Raw genomic sequence first — 23,567 nt, 5'->3', positions numbered from 1 at the left:
ATGAGGTGCGGTCTGCCTGGGAGACTCGAGCCTCCAGATGGCACACCACCCTCTTGGCCATAGAAGGCGTCACCTTCCTTTTGATAATCTGCTGCTGCTGTAGGTTCCGAGGGTTGCGGACGTCCTGCCTTGAGGCCTCCACCCGATTGGGCGCCTGGCGTGCCGAGCAGGATTCCAGCCAGGTAGGATTGGTGTCTGACTCTGAGCAGGAGGACAGGTGGCCCGCACACAGTGTGTGGTACCCGGTAGCTACTGTTCTCAGGAGCTGGACCCCGGAGAAGGGTTAGGAGGACATGGATGGCTCTCTGGCCAGTGTGGAGAGGGCCCTGCAGGTTCTAGCTGAGCGGTTGCCGGAGGAGGCAAAGGGTACAGCCGGCCATGTGGGCTGGATGTTCCTCGCCACGTTATGTCATAACATGGAGGACACGCTTAATGGAATAGCTCAGGTGCAGGACGAACAGTCCTGGGGGGAGGCCCTGGAAGCTCGGGACTGCCAGTTGGAGGAGGTTCTCATGGTGCATCATAACTCGGAGGAAGCGCTTGTTGGAATAGCCCAGGTGCCGGACCAGATGTCCTGGTGGGAGGTGCTGGAAGCTCAGGTCCTCCTATTAGAGGATGAGCCCCAGAGCAGAGACTCTGAGGCAGAGGTGGATGATGCAAGTGGAGACAATTAGTTCCCAACCCCCAAGCCTGGCCCATCTTGAAGCAAAAGGTAAAAGGTGAGCAACCTTTGGGCCACGGGGGTGTTGTTGCTGGTAACCCAGCTGTGACTGAGTTCACAACCTACACCCCTTACACTCCCACTGAGGTGCAGGAGCTGGGGAGGTGGTGCCGACAGCGCCCTGGAGAGCCAGTCTGGCTTGGCTACTAGTTTATGGGATGAAGGGGCAGACAGCATCCTCTGCTCCCCAGGTGAAATGGAAAAGCCAGCCTTTGTGACATGCATCCATCCTTGCGACAAAGGTTACAGAATTGCCATAGGTTGTTGGCCTGACCAGGGCAACCACACTCTAATGGAGTGGCTCACTACTATGGGGTTGATGTTTGCTTGGCTGTGTCGGGCTGTGGATCAGCCGCATACGGTGGTCGTTCTTACATGGCTGTGAGCCCTCTATGGGCGCCCCCAAGTCATTGAAAGTGACAGGTGTACCCATTTTACGGGGCAAGAAGTACAGCGCTGGGCTGCCAGGATGGATGTACAATGGTTGTTTCATACCCCGGACAATCCACAAGCAGCTGGCATGATTGAACGCTACAATGGCCTTTTGAAGCAAGGCCTCCGGGTGTCAAAACACCCTCCCACGACGTGTGACTGAGCCTCTTGTCTATGGGACGTCTTGAGAATCCTGAATGAGAGACCATGGAAAGGAGGGCCCACACTAGTAGAAGCTTTGCTACATCAAACGGCTGCTCCCATTCAGTTATAGGTTACTACAAGTGAGACTCCGTTAAAGCCAGGCTACGGCAGAAATGGAAACATTTTGCTGTCAGCACCCACATGCTTGAAAGCAGGGGAACGGCAGCAATGGACTTGGCCCTGGTGGTTCAAAAGCCCCCACTGTTGGTGGATAGGCCTGATAGCCCCGTGGTGGGGCTGGTTTGACTCATGATTTGCAAGTGACGCCAGGGGTGGTGGCCGAGTGGCCACAGCATGTGACTGTGGTACATGGAGGTCCCGATGCTGGGATGATTTTGTGGGGAACCTGTGTGCTCTCCCTATGGCCTATTATGGGGTCCGCTGGTCCACGTTGAAACTATGCAAGGGACCCCAAGCACTGCCTTAAAGGTCTGGTACCACAAACCGGGAAAGGTGCTACTGGCAGCGACCCTCCTTTCCCAGGACAAAAAGCTGGCGTGTATTCTCCCAGATGGAAGGGATTTGCCATTGTTGGTTCCTAAGACTACGATTTCTTTCCGCCCATAGGTGCCCATAGGCTAATATGGCACATGGACACTCGCAGAAGATGCTTGTCACGTAGATTGTGTGGCGAGACCCTATAGGGGTGGAGTGTGGGGACAGAGTCCCAGAGAGCAGTTTCCAGGCTCTCGGCCTCACATGGAAAGGTGCTGGCTCGGGTAGTAGATGGTCATCAGCCGTGACCAGTTGGCCATCAGCTTTTACCGGTTAGCCATTAGCCACTGATATAACTGCCATGGCTAAGCTAGCAGGCGTGGATTGTAGTTAGCAAGCGAGGTTGGTTGACAGGGGAGCGGACGGTAGATTGCAGATCGTGTGGATCCTACTTTGTGTGTCTCCAACCCAGCCGCCAGTGAGAATATACTGATATTACTCCCCTATCTATGGCTCCGTGGGTGTTCCTTTTTGGCCTCACCATGTCCTGTGTTTTTATGTAGGGAGCAGGACCAGAGACCCCACATGACTCCCTGCATGACAATAGTGTTAAATCATTTCAATTTGGATTTTCCTAAATGCTTGGAGAGCCTGGAATTAGTGGGTTCGAGTCTGTTGTAGTCATAAATGATCAGATTAATAATAGCTACTATCTATTTTATTTATTTATTATCAATCAATTCATGCTTTTTCTTACTCTCCCCTATGACAGGGTAAGGATACCAAGAGTATTCATATGTTTCTTAACATTGCTCTAGAAAGTGAAGGGACAGCAGTAAAAAAAACACAAGTCCCTGCCTCATGTTGCTTACAGTCTAGTGGGTGGAGAGAGAAATAAAGCAAGATATTTTTTCTGTATTGTGTGTTAGGCCAGGGTTAAACACTGTGTTGAAAAAAAATAGTGTTTGGGGAGAATAGGGCATGTAAGTTGGGAGGCAGTGATTTCAATAGCACGGTAGGGAAGCCTTACTGAGAAGCTGTGGACCTGAAGCAGGCCAAGAGCTGGGATGGGGGCATCTGAGAAAAGGCATCCATGGCAGGAGGAGCACCAAAAGTCCTGAGAAAGTACAGGGTCTGGTGCCCTCATGGAGATCAGGATGGCTGCAGTCGAGGGATGGAGGGTCAGAACAGATGAGAACCTGTGGGCACAGGCAGATGGCCTAGACCTCTGAGACATTTTATGTTCATTGGAATTTCTTCTGAGTGAGATGGGAAGCCATTGGAGATCTATAAGCAGAAGAGTGCATACCAGCTCTCCTACATACTTTAACAGAAGCATTGGAGCAGCCATGGGGACATAAGACAGAAGCCGTGTAAAGCAGGAAACTTCTGCACTGCAGTGATACAGGGAGAGAACATGGTGCCGTCATTCTAGGAGGTGACAGTGGATATAGAAGAGAATGGTCAGGTTCTGGATTACGTTTAGAAGGTGGAACAGTGTGCTAATTGACTGGCTTTAGGTTGTGAGTGAAAGATGAAAAGGATGTCTCTTTTTATTTTTTTAATTTTTTAAATATTTTTATTGGGGAAGGGGAACAGGACTTTGTTGGGGAACAGTGTGTACTTCCAGGCCTTTTTTCCAAGTCAAGTTATTGTCCTTTCAGTCTTAGTTGTGGAGGGCGCAGCTCAGCTCCAGGTCCAATTGCTGTTGCTAGTTGCAGGGGGCGCAGCCCACCATCCCTTGCGGGAGTCGAACCGGCAACCTTGTGGTTGAGAGGACGCGCTCCAACCAACTGAGCCATTCGGGAGCTCACCGGCAGCTCAGCTCAAGGTGCCGTGTTCAATCGTAGTTGCAGGGGGCATTGCCCACCATCCCTTGTAGGACTCGAGGAATCGAACTGGCAACCTTGTGGTTGAGAGCCCACTGGCCTATGTGGGAATCGAACCGGCAGCCTTCGGAGTTAGGAGCATGGAGCTCCAACCGCCTGAGCCACCGGGCTGGCCCATGGAAAAGGATGTCTCTTGAATTTGTGAACTGAGCAACTGGAAGGGTTTACTGAGAAAGGGAACACTGCAGGAGGAGCAGACTTTTTTTTTTAGGCGACTATCTAGAGCTTAGTTTTGTTAAGATTGGTTAGAAAGTTATCCCTGAGGGTACATCTGCGAGTAGGAAGAAGCTAGTGAGACACCCAGGGTGCAAAAATGAACGAGGCAGGCACTCTGAGATGTTGAACCTTCACCTCCTTAAGTTTTGCCCTTAAATCTTGTGCTCTAGTGCCTCACTTGCCTCTCCCTGTTCATGGTGCTGCAAGAGGACATGTTGAGCAGTTTGTAATTGCAGGAGACTGCTGGGACTGGGGTGGGACATGGCCGGAGAGGTAAATCTGAGATTATCAAATGCTTCGAGCCTGTTTTCTTCCATGTAGAGTAAGGATGTTAATAGTTATCTCAGTGTTTGGGAGGGGAGATTAAATAAGGCAATGATTCTTATCTCTTGAAATAAATACTGACTAATGATATGGTTGCATTTAGGTGGCAATTTACAAAAAGACAGCGCTAGAAGTTGAAGGGACCTCTTTGAACCAAAAGCTGTTCTCTTTGGCTCAGCTGGTGGATCTCTTGTCCTGTGAGGAAGAACAAGGGCCGGAACCACTGAGGAACATGGGAGAATCCAAACACAGGGACAAGCATGATGATGCTGAGGTGATCTTTGTTGGAGTGGAAGATGTAAATAAAGATGATGAAATTCTCTTTGTCAGAGTGATTTCCAAATCAAAACCAGTCATTTCAAACATTTTGAATAGAGTGACCCCAGACTCACATTTAAAAAGAAAGAAAAGCTGCTTGAGTCAAGATCCTGCTTGCACATTACAGCCTGCAAATTGCATGACCCCTACATCAAAAGCAGCAGCCATCTTCCCAGCTTCTCAATCTGAAAGGGGAGCCATAGATAGTCCTCTTATTTTTGAGCCTTCATCTAAACCTGACTGTAAAACAAGCTCACCAGAAATTGTGCCTGGCAGTTCTTCAGATTCGCTCTCTTCATGGTCTCAGGGTCTACTTGGAACTGTGTTTTCTGTAGGAGGCAAGGATAAAAGTCCTCGTGATTCAAAGCAACTTTTCACTTTGGATATAAACAGTGGAAATCCCAAAAGACCTAAACTCAGTGATGGACTCCCAGGAGGACATTCAGCTGTAGCCCCTTCCAGTGTCTCTCCTACTGTAAACATGAGTACATCCTCTTTATTAAGCCCTGTTCAGAATGAAGCATCATTTCTTTGGTCTTATACAAATGACAAGGCACATTTCAATCTTATGGATTCAGACAGAGCAAATAATTTGGAAAGGTTGGAAAAAACAGACTTGCTGGATCTAGCAAGTCAAAACAAGACTGTTGATCCCAAGAAAGGAAATCTGGTTGTGTTACTCCATGACTTTTACTACGGACAGCATAGAGGAGATGGGCAGCCAGAACAGAAGACTCACACAGCCTTTAAATGCCTCAGCTGCTTGAAAGTTCTAAAAAATGTCAAGTTTATGAACCACATGAAGCACCATTTGGAACTTGAGAAGCAGAAGGGTGACAGCTGGGAAATCCACACCACCTGCCAGCACTGCCACCGGCAGTTTCCCACTCCGTTCCAGCTGCAATGTCACATTGAAAGTGTACACATTTCCCAGGAGCCCTCCGCTGTCTGTAAAATTTGTGAATTGTCCTTTGAAACAGATCAGGTTCTCTTACAGCACATGAAGGACAATCATAAGGCTGGGGAAATGCCTTATGTGTGCCAGGTTTGCAACTACAGATCGTCTGCCTTTGCTGATGTGGAAACACATTTCAGAATATGCCATGAAAACACAAAGAATTTGCTTTGTCTGTTTTGTCTCAAAATTTTCAAAACTGCAACATTCTATATGAATCATTGCTGGAGACACTGGAACAAGAGAGTCTTCCAGTGTTCCAAGTGCCGGCTACAATTTTTGACTTTGAAGGAGGAAACGGAGCACCAAACCATGAATCATCAAACATTTAAAAAGCCAGAGCAATTGGAAGGATGGTCTCCTGAAACAAAGGTTATTATTCAAACTTCAATTCAACCAGGATGCAAAGGTGCAGCATCCATTACTATGAATAACATTGACTCTCAACTGTCACCTCTTAAAACTAAAAGGAGGGTGACTATGAGCACTAAGTATTCCAGACATCACTGAAGCTACAGTTATTGTTAAAAATTGTTCTGCCCACCTCCAGGAATTCTGAAAGACAGAATTGAGGTTAGGACGTCTGTACATCATGGCTGTAGATGCCAGCAAGCAACATCAACGACTGTCAGGATTTACAGTGACAAATCCGACCTCCTCACTGTCAAGAAGTAGCTCGGAAGTCTTCTTCATACCCCTTCCCACTCAGCCCCCTCCCCAAAGTAACTACATTTCTGACCTCTACTACCATAGAGTGGTTCCTGTTTTTCAACTTTAAATAAATGGAATTGCACAACAGATTTTTTGTCTTTGTTTTCCTTTAAATAAGAGATGCATTCTTGCTGTAACAGCACATTCTATTTCTTGATGGGTAGAATTCCCTTGAACACGGTGCCATTTTATGTATCCACTTCACTGTCGACAGACTTTGAGGTTGATTCTTTTGCTATTTTGAATAAAGCTTGTATGAAGTTCTACATGTCTTTTGGCAGACATGTAGTCATTTCTCTAGGATAGCATAGAGATGTTCTGGAACTATAGATTTGGCTTTTTTAGTGCAGATACTGCCAAACACTTTTTCAAAATGATTGAAACAACTTACATGTCCACCAGCAAGATTGAGAACTCCATTGTTACAGATACAACACTTGGTGCTGTCAGTCCTTTTCATTAGTGTCATTTTCTTGACATTTTAGTGGTATCACATTGTTTTCATCTGCATTTCCCCAATGAGTAATGATCTTGAGAATAATTTTTTCATATGGTTATTGGAGTTTTGAATATTATCAAGTCTTGCCTCCTTATCTTTTTTTTTTTTTTTAAACTATGCTGTCAACTGGGAAGGGTGTAAAGGAACTGATGGGACACTGAAAACGCCCTGTATCTTGACCTGAATGGTAGTTTCACGGGTGCTCATATGTCCTTCATGGTGTGTCCTATTTAAGAAATTACCAAGAACATAAGAATATTCGTCCTATGTTTTCTTCTAGAAGCTTTACTGTTTATCCTCTCACATTTAGGTCTATGATCCATCACAAATTTACTTTTTTGTTTATGGTGTTATAAATCAAGGTACCAAGGTTAATATTTTCATACACATATTCAAAACAACCAGTATTATTTAGTAAAAACCACTCTTTACCCACTATTGCTGTGGAAATTTTGTGTAAATTGGATAGATAACTAATGTATTCTAGACTCCATTCCATTGGTTTTGTTCTCTATTCTTGTGCTAATGCCACATTTAGTATAGCTTTTAATTATCTTAGCTCTGCCTCAGTTTGTGTCATGGTTAATTTTATGTGTCAACTTTTTTGGGCTAAGGGATGCCCAAATAGCTAGTAAACCATTTAGGGTGTGTAAGGATGTTTCTACAAGAGATTAGCATTTGAGCTAGGCATTTATCTCAAAAAGTTGTAAAGGACAACAGAACTTATAGAGACAAGAAAGAAATAATAGAAATGAGTGAAATAAATGAAATAGAGAAGAAAATGGCATTATAGATTAACAAAATCAAAAGCTTCCCCCCCCAAAAAAAGATTACTAAAATAGACTTCTGGCAGAATTGAGCAATTAAAAATAATTCCGTAAAGGGCAGATAGTAAATATTTTAGGCTTTGTGGATGTGACCTGTTGCAGTTAGTCAACTTTGCTGTTGTTAACAGGAAAGGGGCATGGACAACTTCTATAGGAATGGGTATGTCCTGTGTCCCAATAAAACTTTATTTGTAGACACTGAAATTCGAATTTCATATAATTTTCACACGTCACAAGGTAATCTCTTTGTAATTGTTTCCAGCCATTAAAAAATGTAAAGCTCTTAGCTTGCTGCAAGCTGTACAAAAACCGGGTGGCAGGCTAGATGGGTTTAGCTCCAGATGCAACTTTAAAAGAGCGGGCAGCAAGATGGAGTTGCATGGTTAAGTAGTTCCTTATGCACGGGGCAGGCAGCTAGTGCTTTTATGGAAAAAGGACAACACTTGAGGACTATGAGAGGCGGACTCCAGGTGGGCACGTCTGTCCCCTGATGTACTGACTGGGAGCCGACTCTCCGGCCCTGACTCCTGACCTGCGGCACCTTGGCCATCCAAGCCCCTCTGCAGGTTTCCATCATTGCTCTGCCCACACCCAGCTCAGCCTGACCCCGCCCTCAGCGGTCGCCACTAGGGGCGCCGGAGCGCGCGCACGCGCCCGAGACACGGTCGCGGCCAATCAGCTCGCAGCGCCGGGAGCCCAGCAGGCCTCAGGCCGCACCTGGCAGCCAGTCACCGGTTCCAGCCGGCGCGCGTGCGGAGGCGTCGCCAGCGCCTGGGGCCCGCGGAGACGTCGTCGCCTGAGGCTTCGCCCGGGAGTACCTCACGCGTGGTGCGCGGCTGGCAGCCCCGGGAGCGCTGTGGCCAGGGCCCGGTAGGGACGGGGCGTGGCGCGGCTCAAGCGTTCCCGGCGGGGAGTCACGGGAGGTGAAAGGGCTTCTGCGGCCGCGGCTTTGCGGGTCACGCCACCGCGCCTGGCCTAGCACTGCCTAGCAACGGGGCCCTGGGTCGCTGCGGGTGAGCAGCTCCTGTGGGTCCTAAGACCGTTTACACATATTCCTCTCCCTAATCTCAGAAGGCGCCACTTTCAGGCGGCCTCCCCTCCCCCACCCTGGCGGGGCGCCCCCATCCCCCCGGGCTGGAGAAGTGGCCTGTCCTGGCTCCTGATGCCCTCCCTTCTCCCTGCCCCCGGGGGGGTTTCTGTGGAGATTTATACAGTTAAATCTGAAACCGACTTTGTTACCCCAGCCTCGCCCCCATTCTGATAATCCGTTGCTCCAGACCCTGTAAGACCTCGAACACATTTAAACAGTCATTTGTTGGTCTCTTTCCTCTACCACGGCGCCCTGTTTATTTTTCTCCTTTGCCGTATCTCTGCCCCGTCGGCCGTAATAAACTCCTGAGAGCCAGAACCAGGGGTGATTTCAAGGCTTCTGATTTGGGCAGGGCGGATAGAATATTCCCTTTACTGAGATAGAGGAGATCGGAGGAACAGGTGTGGGAAGGAGTTCAGCTCCTTTCTGGTTAAGCGATGCTTGAAAAACCTCCCGACGGCAATATCAGATAGGCAGTGGGGTAGAAAATATTTCTATATTACGTCAGTAATCTTAACCCTTTCCTCTGGTTGCCTCCAGGATGTGATCTGCCTGGAATATCGCAAGTTCTGTAGAAGTTTCAGTGCACACTCCAGGTAAGATGAGGGAAGCCCCTCGTGAGGACCAAGATTGTATCTTTCTTCCTTCAGCTTTTCTCTTGTTTTCTCCAGTGCCCAAACACTACTCTTTAGACACTCTTTCTTGAGTGTGTGTGATCTGCCTTTGAATGATATGTTCGGGCCAATCATTGATTAGATAATTTTGAAACCCTCTAAATTGCTTCCTTAGAAAAGGGGAGGGTGGTGGTGACATTCTTTTACCCGATCCCTTGAAAAGGAAAAAAAAAAAGTAAACGTCATAGAGTTTTAAGCTACGTAAAACTGAATTCTTCTCCCATGTGATGAGGCTAAAAGGGGCTGATGTACATACCGTGAGATTTCAGCTAATAAAGTGTTAAAGGGGTTCATTCAGGGTAAATGAGATTCGGTTAAAATGATTACAGGGGACTGGCTTGTTAATTTCTATATCCTTTTCCATAAGGGCTTTATTCCTGTGATTGAATGTGGCTGGATCGGGGAGGCCCTCTGAATTCATTTCAGGCGCATAGGCAAGTGTATAGGTAAGTTGTTTGCCCAGCAACTTGTGCATGCAGTGTGGTGAGACCCACTGTATAGGTAGTTGTTCGTTGCTGTGTAACACGTTATCTCAGAACTTAATAGCTTAAAATCAATGTTTATTGCCTCGTAGTTTCCGAAGGTCTGGAATCCGAGAATGGTTTAGCTGGGTCTCCCGTGTACCTGTAGGTAAGCTTTCGGCGGTATCTGCACACTGGACTTTTGTTGGATGATCCTCGTCTAAGCTCACTGTGAGCGAGGGGCCTCACTTCCTCACTCAGGGCCTCTCCATAAGGCTGCTCTGGTCATGGCAGCTGGCTTCCCCTGAGTGACGGATTCAAGAGAGAGCTTGTGCCCAAGATGAAGTGCAAACTATTTTTCAAAAGTTAGCTGTGCTGTATTTGCTTCAGGCCAGCCCTGGGAGACTGTGGGAGAGGGCTACCAGGAGTGTGCATACCAGGAGGTAAGATTCGTTTGGGGCCATCTTGGAAGCTGGCTACCACACCCATTTATCCACTTGTAACCTTTCTCCGTATGATCTCAGGCATTGTCCTGTGACTGGGGGTGAATTATTTGGCTCCAGGCTAAGGCCAAAACCTCTACTTGTGTACTAGATTAAGGCAGTTCTTATTTAGTCAAGGATATTTCAATAAGTCTCCTCTTTGTCCTGGATTAACTTGTCTATTTCTCTGGATCATTCCTATTGGCAAACAGACTGTAATGTCACCTGTCATTAAAAATTCATCTTTTGATGGCACATCCCCCTTCTGCCTATTTTATTTCATATTGGTTTGTACTTACAGGAAAATTTCTCCAGAGTTCATGTTTCCTGACCCCTGTTCTGCCATTTTCCTTTAGACCCTTTCTTGTCAAGGTTACCAGTGAATTCCATAATGCTTAATTCAGTGCTCAGTTTTTAGTTTTTATTTGATTTCTTGGCAGCATTTGTCAGAGTAGTTTGTTTGCTCCTCATTTGGATTACAGGATGTTTCTTTTTTCTTGATTCTATGTCCCACCCCTCACCCCCACCCCCACCCCCATGGCTGTGAGTAACTTATTCACTCTTCATATGCCTTTCTGGTTCCTTTTCATCCCCCTGATCTCTAACCAGTGGAATGCCTCAGGGCTTAAACCTCAGATCTCTTTCCCTAGGTGATCTCATCTAGTCTTGTGTTTTAAATAGCACTACATGCTGAAGACTCCAAAATTTGTACACCTATCCCAGAACTTTCCCTGAGCTCTATGTTTATCTGCTCAGCATCACCCTTTGTATGTCAGCCTCCTCTCCTTTACATCCCACATCCAATCTGTTGACAAATCTTGCGGACCTTTAAGATACTGCTCTATAATCTGACCCCATTCTTAGTACCTCTGTTTTCCCATCCTGTCCGATAATAACGTCATCTTTTGTCTGTATTATTTTTGTAGTCTCTTAACTCGTCTTCTGCTTCTAATATTACCCTGTAAAGTCTATTTCTCCACACAGCAGCCAGAGTGATTGTGTTGAATGAAAGTCAGATCATATCACTGCTCTCTTAAACTCTTCCCAGTGACTTCTCATCACACTTAGAGTAAAAACCAAAGAACTTTGAATGGCCTACATCAACCTACCCGATCTTGGCTCTACTTCCCTGTAAGGAACTCAATCTTTGATTTCATTTCCAACTTCTCTCTCTGTCCATTGGCTTGTCTATGTTAGTCTATTGACTATATTTTATATATGTTAAGCGTGCTCCAGTCTCAGAGCCTTTGCATTTGTTGTTTCCTCTGCTGGAGTACTCTTTCCTAGGTATCCAGGAAGACTTTGGCTAATTTCCAGGATCTGAAAAACTTGATTTCAATGATTTTTACTCTTTGCTTTTATGAAGGAGTGGATTTTTGTGATTTCTTACTCCACCATTTCCTTTGCACTCACCATGTTGCTGGCATTTAACGAATTGACAATGGCATGTTTTCTTCAGTCGTCTTTTTTTTGGTCCTCCAGTGCTCCTCTTTAAATGATTCACCACTCACTTGATATTTCCAAACGCTTTCCAAACTCTTAGTGAAAGAACTTGCCTCCGAACTAACAGGCCACTTTTTAGGTGAACTGGCACTCTGCCCATATCTCCTTTGTGTGATACCTTCTCAGATGCTGCCCTTGGGAGGAAAGGAAGGGAAAGGGAAAATAGCCGACTTTCTCCTTTGCCTGGGAGATGATCCTGTGTAGGACTAACCGTACCACTCTGAGAAAAGTCTTCCCCAAACTATTGGTCTGCATGATGAAATCTGGTCATGGTCGTTGTTCTCTTCTCAGGATTGTGGGGCTCTCACATTTGTACCCTTCAGTGGCTTTCAGACTTGAATAAAATTTGGCTGTTTCTCAGGTTTGAACATTGCCTACCCATTCTTTCAGCCTGCTTTCCTTTGTTGAAATTATTTCTAACTCCTTTTATTTTTATTTATTTATTTAAAATATTTTATTGGGGGAGGGGAACAGGACTTTATTGGGGAACAGTATGTACTTCCAGGACTTTTTTCCAAGTCAAGTTGTTGTCCTTTCAGTCTTAGTTGTGGAGGGTGCAGCTCAGCTCCAGGTCCAGTTGCCGTTGCTAGGTGCAGGGGGCGCAGCCCACCATCCCTTGCGGGACTCGAGGAGTTGAACCGGCAACCTTGTGGTTGAGAGCCCACTGGCCCATGTGGGAATCGAACCGGCAGCCTTTGGAGTTAGGAGCACGGAGCTCCAACTGCCGAAACCACTAGGCTGGCCCTCCTTTTAGATAATCATTTTTATTTAATGAATATATGAGTTCTTATTGTGTGCCAGGGCTGTTTTAGGTACTTGGGAGAAATCAGTGAACAAAACTGACAAAAAAAAACCAAAACTTAAAAAACAAAATGAAACTTCTCCAACGGAAGTAACTGACGGAGGAAGAAAGATTGTAAATATAATAAATACATACATTCTCTGGTGGTGGCAGGTGATGTTATGAAATCAGGAAAATTATAATAGAGCTGGGGCATGGGATTGAATGTTGGGTAGATAGGAGTGTGGTAAGTTTAGAGAGGGTGGGCAGAGTACATGGAGAGGTCAGTTTGGATGTGGACTTGAAGGAAATAGAAATGTTAACTGTGGGGCTATCTGGAGACAAGGGTTTCAGGCAGAAATTCTGAAGGGAATGTTTAAGAAGCAGCGAGGAAGCCACTGTGGCTGGATTAGAGTGAATGAATGTTAGAATAGTGGGAGAAGAGGTCAGAGAGGTAAAGAGTGAAAATGTTTAGGGAGGATCTGTAAATCCTTGACTTTTCTCTCAGTCCGTTCTTTAGAAATAGTAATGCCTTTTGACAAAGAAAACCCTTGGTTTAATATTTGTTCCCGTCCTAGACTCCTAGGCTAGATTAGATAATATTTTTACACTCCTCTACCATCCTGAGTTTATGGGAAAAAATTGTCAAAAAGTATTTATGAAAAAATTATCTTTGTTTTACTTATTGCCCTAGAAAGGAATGCAAATGTTTGCTGCAGTTTTAAGGACCTTGTGAAGCTCCCATTTTCCCCAAGGATCTGTGTTTAATTGGCATTCAATTCTAAGGCAGCAAATGTGTGAGGTTAATGGAGGAGAGGGGAGGAGAGGAAAAGTGGCAGGGAAGGGACACAAATGCTCAGAATGGGGAGAGAAAAAGGGGTTTGGAGCAGGAATTTGGAGGAGCAGTAGTAGTGGGGGTGAGAATCAGTGGCAATGGAAGATGGTGAGGATAGGTACCGGAGGAGTCCTGGTGGCCTAATCTCAGGAAGTTACTTAGGACAGACTGAGACATGAAAAAAAGCTGGTGTGTGGCTCTAACAAAGATCCACTAAAAGGGCCATTGTTTAAATGCTTAGGAATAATCTCGGAGGTAGGTCATCAGCCACTGACCTATAAGCTGTTTTTGGAATGAAACCTTCTCATTGCCTCCTCCCTTGGCACACTTCCATACTGGAGGGTATGAAGTGATATTTGTTTTCTGACCCCTTAGATCTAGTGTAGGTCTTTGCAGTTCCAACCTCCCAACCTCGATATCTCACGATTCTGGTAAATTGCAGAAAATAGGAACAGTAGAGAAGTGGTTGAGAAAATTTCCATACTTTTAATTTGTGCTTGTTCTAAATTAACTCATTAATTTATTTGCTTTATGTCTGATTCTTTCTCTCCTGTTAACTTTTCATCCTGAATTACTGGTTGAATGAAAAGTTAATTAGTATAGATGATAGCTAGAAATCCAAGCAAGATCATTTGAGGGAAAGCCCAGCAATATTAGTGGAGCTCAGTTTATTTCATTTTTTCTTTTTTTTAAACTGAAGAAATTTGTCATTTTATAGGCTGGAAAGTCCCAAATCAAGGTGTTTGTTGATTTGGTTCCCCAGCAAGGGCTCTTTTCCTGGCTTTCAGACAGCCACCTTCCTCCTGTGTCCTCACATGGGGGGTGGGATAAAGAGGAAGCAAGCTGTCCTTATCTCTTCTTTTAAGGGCACTAATTCCATCATGAGGGCCCCACCCTCATGACCTCATCTAAACCTAATTGCCTCCTAAAGGTCCCATCTCCAAATATACCATCACGTCTGGGGTTAGGGCTTCAGCACATAGATTTGGCGGGGGTGGAGGTCTTGGGGGCGGGGGGTGAAAGGGAGGTGTGGGGACACAATTAAGTCCATAGCGTAACCTAACATGTATTCTCTAGAATTGGAGGAATCATTTAACATTTAGGAGTAAATGAGGGATGTAGTGGTGTGTTAAGATTCATCTGGTGGTGACGTGCTGTATAATTTGAGGGACAAGAGAACAGAATGATTTGGAGCCTATTACAGAAGTACAAACATGAAGTAGCCAGTGGACCTAAACCTAGAAATTGGGGGGAGGTGCTTTAATAGGAATGGAAAGGAAATGTCGGTAGAATCACTTATAAAGAGTGATCAATTTGATGGGAGCTGGGGGAGGTTTGAACAGGTTTTATAAAGTAGGAGAGTAAAAATGAATGCACTGAGGCTCTTTGATCCTTAGAGATTAAATAGTTAATAGCACCGTCATCAGAAATGGACATGCATTAAGGTAGAGTTCTACTGGAAAGAACATAGAACTAAAATTTAGGAATCATACATTTTACTGCTAGGTCTGTTTCCAAACCCTACATACAATTTTAGGTAAATCATAACATTTTCTAGGCTTTTGAAGTCCATCCTCATATAATTTTGATGCTCACATTACTTGGCAAATTGTTTTGATTTTTATAATATCAGGAAGAATGTTAATGATCTTGATTTAGAATTAGTTTTTTAGAGAGGATATTAGAGTGTATATGTAAAATTACCTAGAAAGTAATTACTAGAAATTCAGAAGTGATCCTGAGAAGAAGATTAGATTAGGGAAGAAGTTCACTCGTAGGACATTTTTTGATGCCACAGCTAGGGGATTGCTATTAGCATTAATGGGTAGAGGCCATTGTCCTGAATACACTCCTGAATACACTCGACAGTCCCCACAACAAAGAATTCTCTGGTGCATTTTGTCAGTGGTGCTTTGGTTGAGAAATACTGAACCATGTGGCATCATCCTGGAGTTAGATGATTGAAGTTGTATATGGACAGACCAGAGCCATTTTTGTTGACTCTAAAGAGCAGTGTTTTCAGATCTGCCTCATGTGTTCTTGCATTGCGTATCTCCTAATTATCTATATGATTGTAGTTTTAAAGTTGTAAGTCACTGTGACACATTAGATTGTAAAGTTCATGAGTTCACCACTTTTCTTCTTTTCTTTATGCATTCAGCACATTCAGTGCTTGGTGGTATTGGACCAGTGTTGGGAAAGCAAAATATAGTTGTGGAATAGTGGGGAAAATAATAGTTTTTATTATGCTTAATATTGTATTTCTTTTTATACTCACTTCCAAGTTGATACACATGTTTTCAGGTTTAGATATCTATATGTTTCAAAATTATGTACCAATAAGCTAATTAAATTAATGAGAGGTGCATGGCACACATTAGATACCAGTTTAATTTTTTAAAAATTTTTATTGGGGAATATTGGGGAACAGTGTTTTTCCAGGACCCATCAACTCCATGTCAAGTCGTTATTTTCAGTCTAGTTTCGGGAGCGGGGATGCAGCTCAGCTCCAAGTCAAGTTGTTGTTTTCATTCTAGTTGTGGAGGGCGCAGCTCTCTACCCACGTGGGACTCGAACCAGCGACTTTGGTGTTATGAGCACTGCACTCTAACCACTGAGCAAACCGGCTGCCCCAGTTTAATTTTTATAGATTGGATTTTGCTGGTATGATGGATCCATAGTAGGCTACAGTGAATTCTGACATTGTTTCCAGAAGTTGGTGAGTTACGAACTGTGGTTTAATGTGCTTACATTTGCTAGCCTAAAACCAGTGTTTTTCATACCACTAGTAGTGTACCCATTGATGAGTCATAATTGAATTTGTGGGTCATGGTCAATTTAGGAAAAGTGAAATAGAAAATATTAGAATAAGCATCCCATGTAGTAAAGGTGATTATTATTTATGTGGGACACCATTTCCTTTTTTTTTTTTAAAAAAAAAAAAAAAACAACACTATAGATTGTAGTGAAAAATATTTGTAACAAGCTAACAGCTTTAAATCCTTTCCTGGCCTATAGAATTTCTGTGTGGACAGGGTTCTCGGAGTAAATTCATAGAAAACAGAATTAATGGAGCACAATCTGCTCTACTAATGAAAGTTCTGAATAATGAGAGTTACTATTCATTAATTCATTTAACAAATTCTGTATGTTTTGAACTCTTCTGCTGGGGATAAAGCAGTCAACAAAACACAATCTCTGCCCTTTGGAGTTTACGTTTTGCTGGATAATAGAAAAGAATCAAGATAAGTAAAGTTTATAGTACCTTAGATGGTGATAAAGGTTTGAAGGTGAAAGTAGGGAAGAGAGATCAGGAATATGAGTTAGAAGTTGGTTGGAGTATTTGAAAACCTCTCTGAGAAGACTTGGAACAGAGTCCTGAAGGTGGTGAGGAGCCAGCCACGCAGGTATCTGATGATGAGCTTTCGTATTAGAGGAACAGCAAATACAAGGGCCCTAAGCAAGGTAACGTGTGTAGTCTGTTTAAGAAATAGCAAGGAGGTTAGTGTGGCTAGAGCGAAGTGGATGGGGAGAGGAGGAGGAGATAAGTGCAGGGTGGTATGCAGGGTTGGAAGTGTGTGTGGTCTCATAGGCATAGGAGGGACTTGGCTCTTTACTGAGCGAAACAAAGTCGTTACAGGATTTTGAGTGGAGCGGTGACATAATCTGATTTATTTTAACAGAATCACTTTGCTTGCCATGTGGAGAAGAGACTGAGATGGGGTGAGGGAGGAAGTACTGTTGGACTTAAGTTCAGTAGGGAAGTCAGGACTGGAGGAAGGAATTTAGGAAACATCAGTGAATGATTGTAATTAGGGCCTCGAGTTGGGAAGAGATTATCAAGTGAGTTCATTCCCAATTTGCTAAGCATGTGCTAAGCACTTGACATTGAATTATACTGTGTGTTGATATTTTTAGGTAGTCTTAGTCTGTTCTTTGAATTTGACACTTTTCTCTGTTAATATTTATGAAATTAGTATGTGTGAATTAATTGAGATACGTACATTTAATATAAATATTCTTCGAATTCTACTACATAACAAACTGCCATTGAATAGTTGGTGCTTTTTAAAAAGAGCTGTTACCTTAAATCTAAGAAATTAGAATTTTTGCCTTTACGATATAGAAACACATTTAAAGATGATAAACTTGTCAAAAAAGATACAGCAGCTGTGTGGCCGACTTAGAGTTCCAGCTTATTAATCTCTGATTCCAAAGCCCATGTTTCTAAATACTGCAATGATGGGACCTGTGTTAAAAAACAAAACAAAACAGTAAAAACCTTGTCCTCTACATATGATTTCACCTAGTGATTTTTTTTTAACAGAAAAGATTATAAATAGCAAAGGACAAAGCTATGATTCTAGAGTCACATAGACTTGTAATGATAGTTTTAAGTTGTCATTTATCTTCTTTGAGTCTCAGTGTCCTTATCTGTAAAATAGGATGTTTATAACTGCCTTAAAATTTTGGAGAGAATTAAATGAGATAACACATTTTTTTCTGTACTTACTGATGTGTAATGTGTTTGTATTTAGGTGGCACTTTATATAAAGGAAGCACTGCGACTTGAGGCCACACCCTTCAAGAATAAAAAAAGAAAATTAGAAAATGGAACCATGTGAGAAAGAACAAGAGCCAGAACCACAGAAGAGCATAGAAGAAACCAAACAAGTAGATGAAAAAGATGCTGAGCTGATCTTTGTTGGGGTGGAACATGTAAATGTAGATGCTGAGCTGATCTTTGTCGGGGTGACTTCAAATTCAAAACCAGTCGTTTCACACATTTTGAACAGAGTCACCCCGGGTTCATATTTAAGAAGAAAAAAGTATGGTCACCTCAGAAAAGATACTGCTCACAAATTGCAGCCCATCAGTCATGTGACCTCTACATCAGAAGCAGTAACTGTCATGCCAGTTTCTGAATCTGAATCAAGATCAACAGATAGTCCTATTATTATAGAGCCTTTGTCTAAACCTGATTATAAAAGTAATTCACCACAAGTTGTGCCTAATAGCTCTTCTGAGTTAGGGTCTCCTTTGATTTCATTCACAAGTTCATTGCAGCATTCAGTAGGAGCAGCACTTTCTGTAGGAGGTATGAATAAAAGTCCTTGCACATCAAAGCAGCTTTCTGCTTCAGAAGTAAGCAGCGTAAATTCCAAAAGGCCTAAACTCAGTGACGGAATCCCAGGGGGACATTCTTCACCTTCGTCTCCTTCAGGTATCTTGCATACAATAACTACTCAGCAAAGCACACTCTCAAGTAGTGTTCATACCTCATTGAGTCCTGTTCAGAATGGAGCACCTTTTCCAACAGCTTTTCCAAAGGACAGTGTCCATTTCAAGCCTATAAATCTTGTTAGGGAAAATAGACTGACAGAAATAGACTTTTCGAGTCTCTCAAGTCAAAACAAGATTGTTGATCCCAAAAAAGGAAATCTGGTTGTGTTACTCCATGACTTTTACTACGGACAGCATAGAGGAGATGGGCAGCCAGAACAGAAGACTCACACAGCCTTTAAATGCTTCAGCTGCTTGAAAGTTCTAAAAAATGTCAAGTTTATGAACCACATGAAGCACCATTTAGAACTTGAGAAGCAGAAGGGTGACAGCTGGGAAAACCACACCACCTGCCAGCACTGCCACCGGCAGTTTCCCACTCCGTTGCAGCTGCAATGTCACATTGAAAGTGTACACACTTCCCAGGAGCCCTCCGCTGTCTGTAAAATTTGTGAATTGTCCTTTGAAACAGATCAGGTTCTCTTACAGCACATGAAGGACAATCATAAGGCTGGGGAAATGCCTTATGTGTGCCAGGTTTGCAACTACAGATCGTCTGCCTTTGCTGATGTGGAAACACATTTCAGAACATGCCATGGAAACACAAAGAATTTGCTCTGTCTGTTTTGTCTCAAAATTTTCAAAACTGCAATACCCTACGAGTGTCATTATAGAGGACACTGGGAAAAGAGTGTTCACCAGTGTTCCAAATGCCGGCTGCAGTTTTTAACTTTCAAGGAGAAAATGGAGCACAAGACCAGGTGTCATCAAATGTTTAAGAAACCTAAGCAACTAGAAGGATTGCCTCCTGAAACAAAAGTTGTTATTCAAGTATCACTGGGACCACCTCAACCAGGGTCAGTGGAAGTAGCATCCATTACTGTGAGCACATCTGATTCTGAACCATCACCAGCCCCCAAGCCTAAAAGTAGAATTTCAAAAAAACCCCGTTAATTCTACTTTTTGTAAATCGAAAACAAGAATTTCAGTCAAATTAAAAAAACCCATAAAAAGTACAAACCACACATTTAATAGCTTAAAAAATAGTGAAACCAGTTAATCATTGAAGAGTTTTTTAAAAGTTAATGAAACACAGTATTGTTTGTTCTGAATTTTCAGATGTTATTTAAAAATGTATTACCTGGTTTCATGTAACTATCTGGCTTAACACATGAAAGGTGCTGTGTGTGTATATGTTAAAAAAAGTTGGAAACCTATTTATTATTTTGTTATTTATTCATGTTACTGATAGGTGTAAAAGCTCTTCTTTTGGTATATAGAATCTGTAGAATTTTTTAGGTACTTAATTTTATTTTCTATTTTTTCCATGCCTTGAAGATTTCAATATTAACTCTAGTCAAACTGGAATAGCTTTACTATGGCATGGTCCTGTTTGCTGCTGAACTCCCCAAAGTGCCTCTATTGTGCTGGTCTGCAGTGACCTGGCTCTGAAAGCCTGGGTGTGGAGAAGTTGAGAGAGATGCTGTGGCATGAATGGGACCAGAAAGGGAGGTTAGTCAATGGAGAGCAGTGGTTCTTTATCCTAGTTGAGAAGCACACATTCCCTTCAGTCTTGAAGCGAAGGCTGAAGGAACACTGTGTCAGAGTGTCTTTACCTAGTCCGGGAACATCCAAGGAAGCAAAACCGTTACAGTAAAATGCCTACGTTCGGTCAGGGGCTCCTTGTAGACATCACACAACCACAGTGTGTCACTGGCTTTAGCTTGAGACGCAGAAGTAGATAATAGAATGGGGCCTGGTGCCAGTGGACCTCCTGTTGAGTGGTCCACAGGGGAATTCGATTTGTTCCCTCCCCTCACCTTTCTGGCTTTTCTTTAGTCAGAAGGAACTAGCCCTGTTCTGGGAAGCCACGGCAGTAAAGAAGTCAAGTTTCCCAAGGAAAAGAAACTCTGACGTCCTTAGTGTGAACTGTAGTGGTTCCATAATGTTAACTGAAAAGGGCCAAAGAAATTATATCTGTCCAGTTCATGGACTGAGTTAAATTTAGTTCTCTAAGTGTTAAGCTGGAATGAGGGTTGTCCAAGAACAGTAGGTACAGTGGATAAAAATAAGCCCAGGGTGAATTAAGCCCATTGTGGGGCTTTTCCTTATATTTTTCTGTGTACACGTATCTTGCAAATTGAAGTTTGCAGTTTTGTATCTTGCCTTGGACATTGAATGTGTTATAGTTAACAGTTGTTATTCTGGTGTGTATGTAATTTCCTATTTTATAAAATTAATACTGTTTGAGTCTTACTTGACTCACTCTAATGTGCAAGAAATGTCCCTTTTATTTTAATAAGTATTAGGTCTTAGAGTTACAGTCCTTCATCTAATCTGTCCACCTATCTAATATGTGTCTATATTATGGGGAACCCTGTCCCCTTGCCACCTCTGAGGGCTCTTTCACAGAACTGTGGAGTACCCTCTGAGTATTACTGGTTTCTGAACACGAGCAGCCTTGGCTGCTTCTGTGGGTTCCCAGGATTGAGTCTCCCTCGGAATGTTCTGGTGCCATCCCTCCTCCTTCCATTCCCGACCCAGGTACCTAGCAGCCTCTGTGCACCACTCAAGGACTCTGGGATCCTGGCTGTAGACGTAAGCCAGGAGAAATCTCTCCTTTCCCCACTTGCTTTCCCCTCTTCTTAAAGGCACCTTCTCTCCCCCTGCTCCTTTGTTCCTTCCTCACTCTAGTTAAATCCCTTCAGCTTTCACAGAAAGCTGGGGAGTGATCATCATCAGGGGCTTAGCGTGCCTCTGAATTGGAGAGGAAGCACTACACATAAAAGTAGTTGTGAGTATACTGTCCGTGCGTTAGATCATTTCCTCAGTGTAGATTCTGCTGTATTAATTTGCTCAATGCGTGACTGATTGATTGATTTGCACTTGGAACATTTTACTAGGCCTTTTCAGTTAGTTTGCTTGGGCCAAGGCACTTTGCTAAAATTTCAGCCTGAACTCCTTTCTTTAGGTGTAGAAGTGTGTGTGTGTGTGTGTGTGTGTGTGTGTGTGTGTTTCACTTGTTCTGATCTCAGGTGGAAATGTCTATGTATAAATAGATCTTCAGACTTTTGCTTACTTATTGCCCTTATTCTGTTTCTGTGGTAAAAATATGAGATGTTTTACTTCTGTGTTTTTGTGGTTGCGTAGTTTGATCAGCACTGTTACTGTTGCTTGCTGTTTCACTAAAACATGCTCGTCAGGAGTACAGATTGTTATTTATTGCCACCGTTCTAGTGGTACGGCCCCTGCCTACCTCCTCTCTCTTTTTCATTCTTTGCCGTGCTACTACTCTACCATTTTCCCCACTCATGCACTGTTTTTAATACACTGGCCTTGCTTTTCCTCAAGCAAATTGCATTTCTTCCTGATCCAAAGACTTTGCAACTGCTGTTCTCTGTGTTAGAATGCTCTTCCCCTAGACCTGCATGGCTTGCTACCTCAGTTGACACTTCCTTTGGTTCATTGAGCTTCACCAATGTTCTTAAAAATGACACTTGACAATGAAACCTAACCTCCTTTTCTCCTCCTCAAAGGCACTTTATATAGTCTCCCCTCCTTTCTTCCCTTTCTAATCTAGTTACATTTTCTAGGTTTTCACAAAAAGCTGGAAAGAGATAATCGCCAAGGACTTTGCTTCTCTCTTAGAATTGAGCTAGCCTGAGTCCATTTCTGTGCCTGCAACCAAAACAAAATTAATATAGTGAGTTGAGTTCCTTCAGGGGCTTTCTCTGTTTTGCTATTGATACCTCTATATTTTTTAAAGGCAATGTCACTTTGTTTTGTTTACATATAATATTGAATATCTGTCAAGATTACTATTTTGTTATTACCCTTTGTGAATTTCCCTATTTTACTTGTTTGTTCAAATAAAATTTATTATTTTATTAATGTTGCCAAAAATTGTAAGTAGGATAGCAATTAATAGTAATAAAATGTGTTTTTTTGAAAAAATGTTTTTGTTATTTGTCTTTTCACCAACATCATGGCATATTTTTAGTTTTATGAAAATGTTTTTTAGTACCACCATTGTAAACTCTTTTTTGCCTTTCTTCCGGTTGTGTTTATTTCTAATCTTACTGCATTGGCCAGAAGTTCTAAATGTTAATTTGAAAATGGGCTTTCTTGTTCTTGGCTGTAATGAGAAGTGCTTTACCATTGGCGGTAATGAGTATATTGCGTAATGAATTTCTATCTTTAGAGTATTAAAAGAAAATTGTTTACTTAGTTTTATTGGGTAGTTTACAACAACTATCGAGACAATCATTTACTTTTTCTTTACTAACCCAAGGTTTTCCTTGGCTGGATTCACAGCTTTTCTATTAAAAACCTTCCTTTCCTGAAGCAAAAATAGTTCCACTTGGAGTTGAGTATTATCCTCTCTACCCAGAATCTCATTCCCTTTCTCATTTCTAATATTGAAATGTGTTACCTCTTGCCCTCATTAGATTTGCCACAATTTTGTTACTGGAGTCTGGGTTCTTCTTGCCAACGCAGTGAAGAATCAAAGGTCAGCAAGCTGATTAATATGCAAGCAGGGTTTATTAGTGATACATTCTCAGGGATGAGAATGGGCCTAGCCCAGGTGGGGGGGGGAGTGAGGGGAAGGCCGGGGGCTGCAGAGAGAAGATAGAGAGACCTTGTCCTGAGGACTTACAGTTTGCTGGGTAGGGTGAGGGAGTTACATACTGATTTGGTGGGAAAAGTGGTGCCCGCTCTTCTATGGGAGGGTGTGACTCCTAAAATGGGTGGAGGTCTGTTGACTCAGATCCTTATCTTGCTCCAGACCACCTCTTGTCACCTGTTGTAAAAACAGATACCATGGCTGGAGGCAGTAAATCAAAGCAACTTATGAGCTTTTTTCTGTAGGTTCTGGGGACCCTCTCCCACCCGTCCTCCAACACATTTTCTAACTTCTACCTAACAG

The 23,567-nt window shown here is 43.1% G+C and overlaps 2 protein-coding genes across 5 annotated transcripts; both read left to right on the top strand.

The window, feature by feature from the left end:
* The first annotated feature begins 416 nt into the window (after nt 1-416).
* Nucleotides 417-6,218, top strand: LOC117017792 (zinc finger protein 280A-like). Its single transcript, XM_033098396.1, has 2 exons — nt 417-656; nt 4,325-6,218. The coding sequence occupies exons 1-2, from the start codon at nt 417-419 to the stop codon at nt 6,002-6,004; spliced, it is 1,920 nt and encodes a 639-aa protein (XP_032954287.1). The 3' UTR covers nt 6,005-6,218.
* A 2,036-nt stretch (nt 6,219-8,254) lies between these two features.
* On the top strand, nt 8,255-22,530 carry ZNF280B (zinc finger protein 280B). 4 transcript variants are annotated; one of them, XM_033098256.1, is made up of 5 exons: nt 8,255-8,401; nt 9,162-9,217; nt 9,663-9,741; nt 9,870-9,925; nt 17,896-22,530. In XM_033098256.1, exon 5 carries the CDS (start codon nt 17,969-17,971, stop codon nt 19,592-19,594), a length of 1,626 nt encoding a protein of 541 aa, XP_032954147.1. In that variant the 5' UTR covers nt 8,255-8,401; nt 9,162-9,217; nt 9,663-9,741; nt 9,870-9,925; nt 17,896-17,968; the 3' UTR covers nt 19,595-22,530. The 4 variants fall into 4 exon arrangements, with proteins under 4 accessions (XP_032954147.1, XP_032954146.1, XP_032954149.1 ...); XM_033098255.1 differs by lacking the exon at nt 9,870-9,925; XM_033098257.1 differs by lacking the exon at nt 9,870-9,925 and having other exon boundaries at nt 8,260-8,359.
* Nucleotides 22,531-23,567: the final 1,037 nt, after the last annotated feature.

The sequence above is a fragment of the Rhinolophus ferrumequinum genome, chromosome 25 (assembly GCF_004115265.2).
Source record: "Rhinolophus ferrumequinum isolate MPI-CBG mRhiFer1 chromosome 25, mRhiFer1_v1.p, whole genome shotgun sequence".
NCBI classification, from domain to species: Eukaryota; Metazoa; Chordata; class Mammalia; order Chiroptera; family Rhinolophidae; genus Rhinolophus; species Rhinolophus ferrumequinum.
Note: the sequence above shows the minus strand (reverse complement) of the source record. Positions and strands in the feature narration are given on the sequence as shown.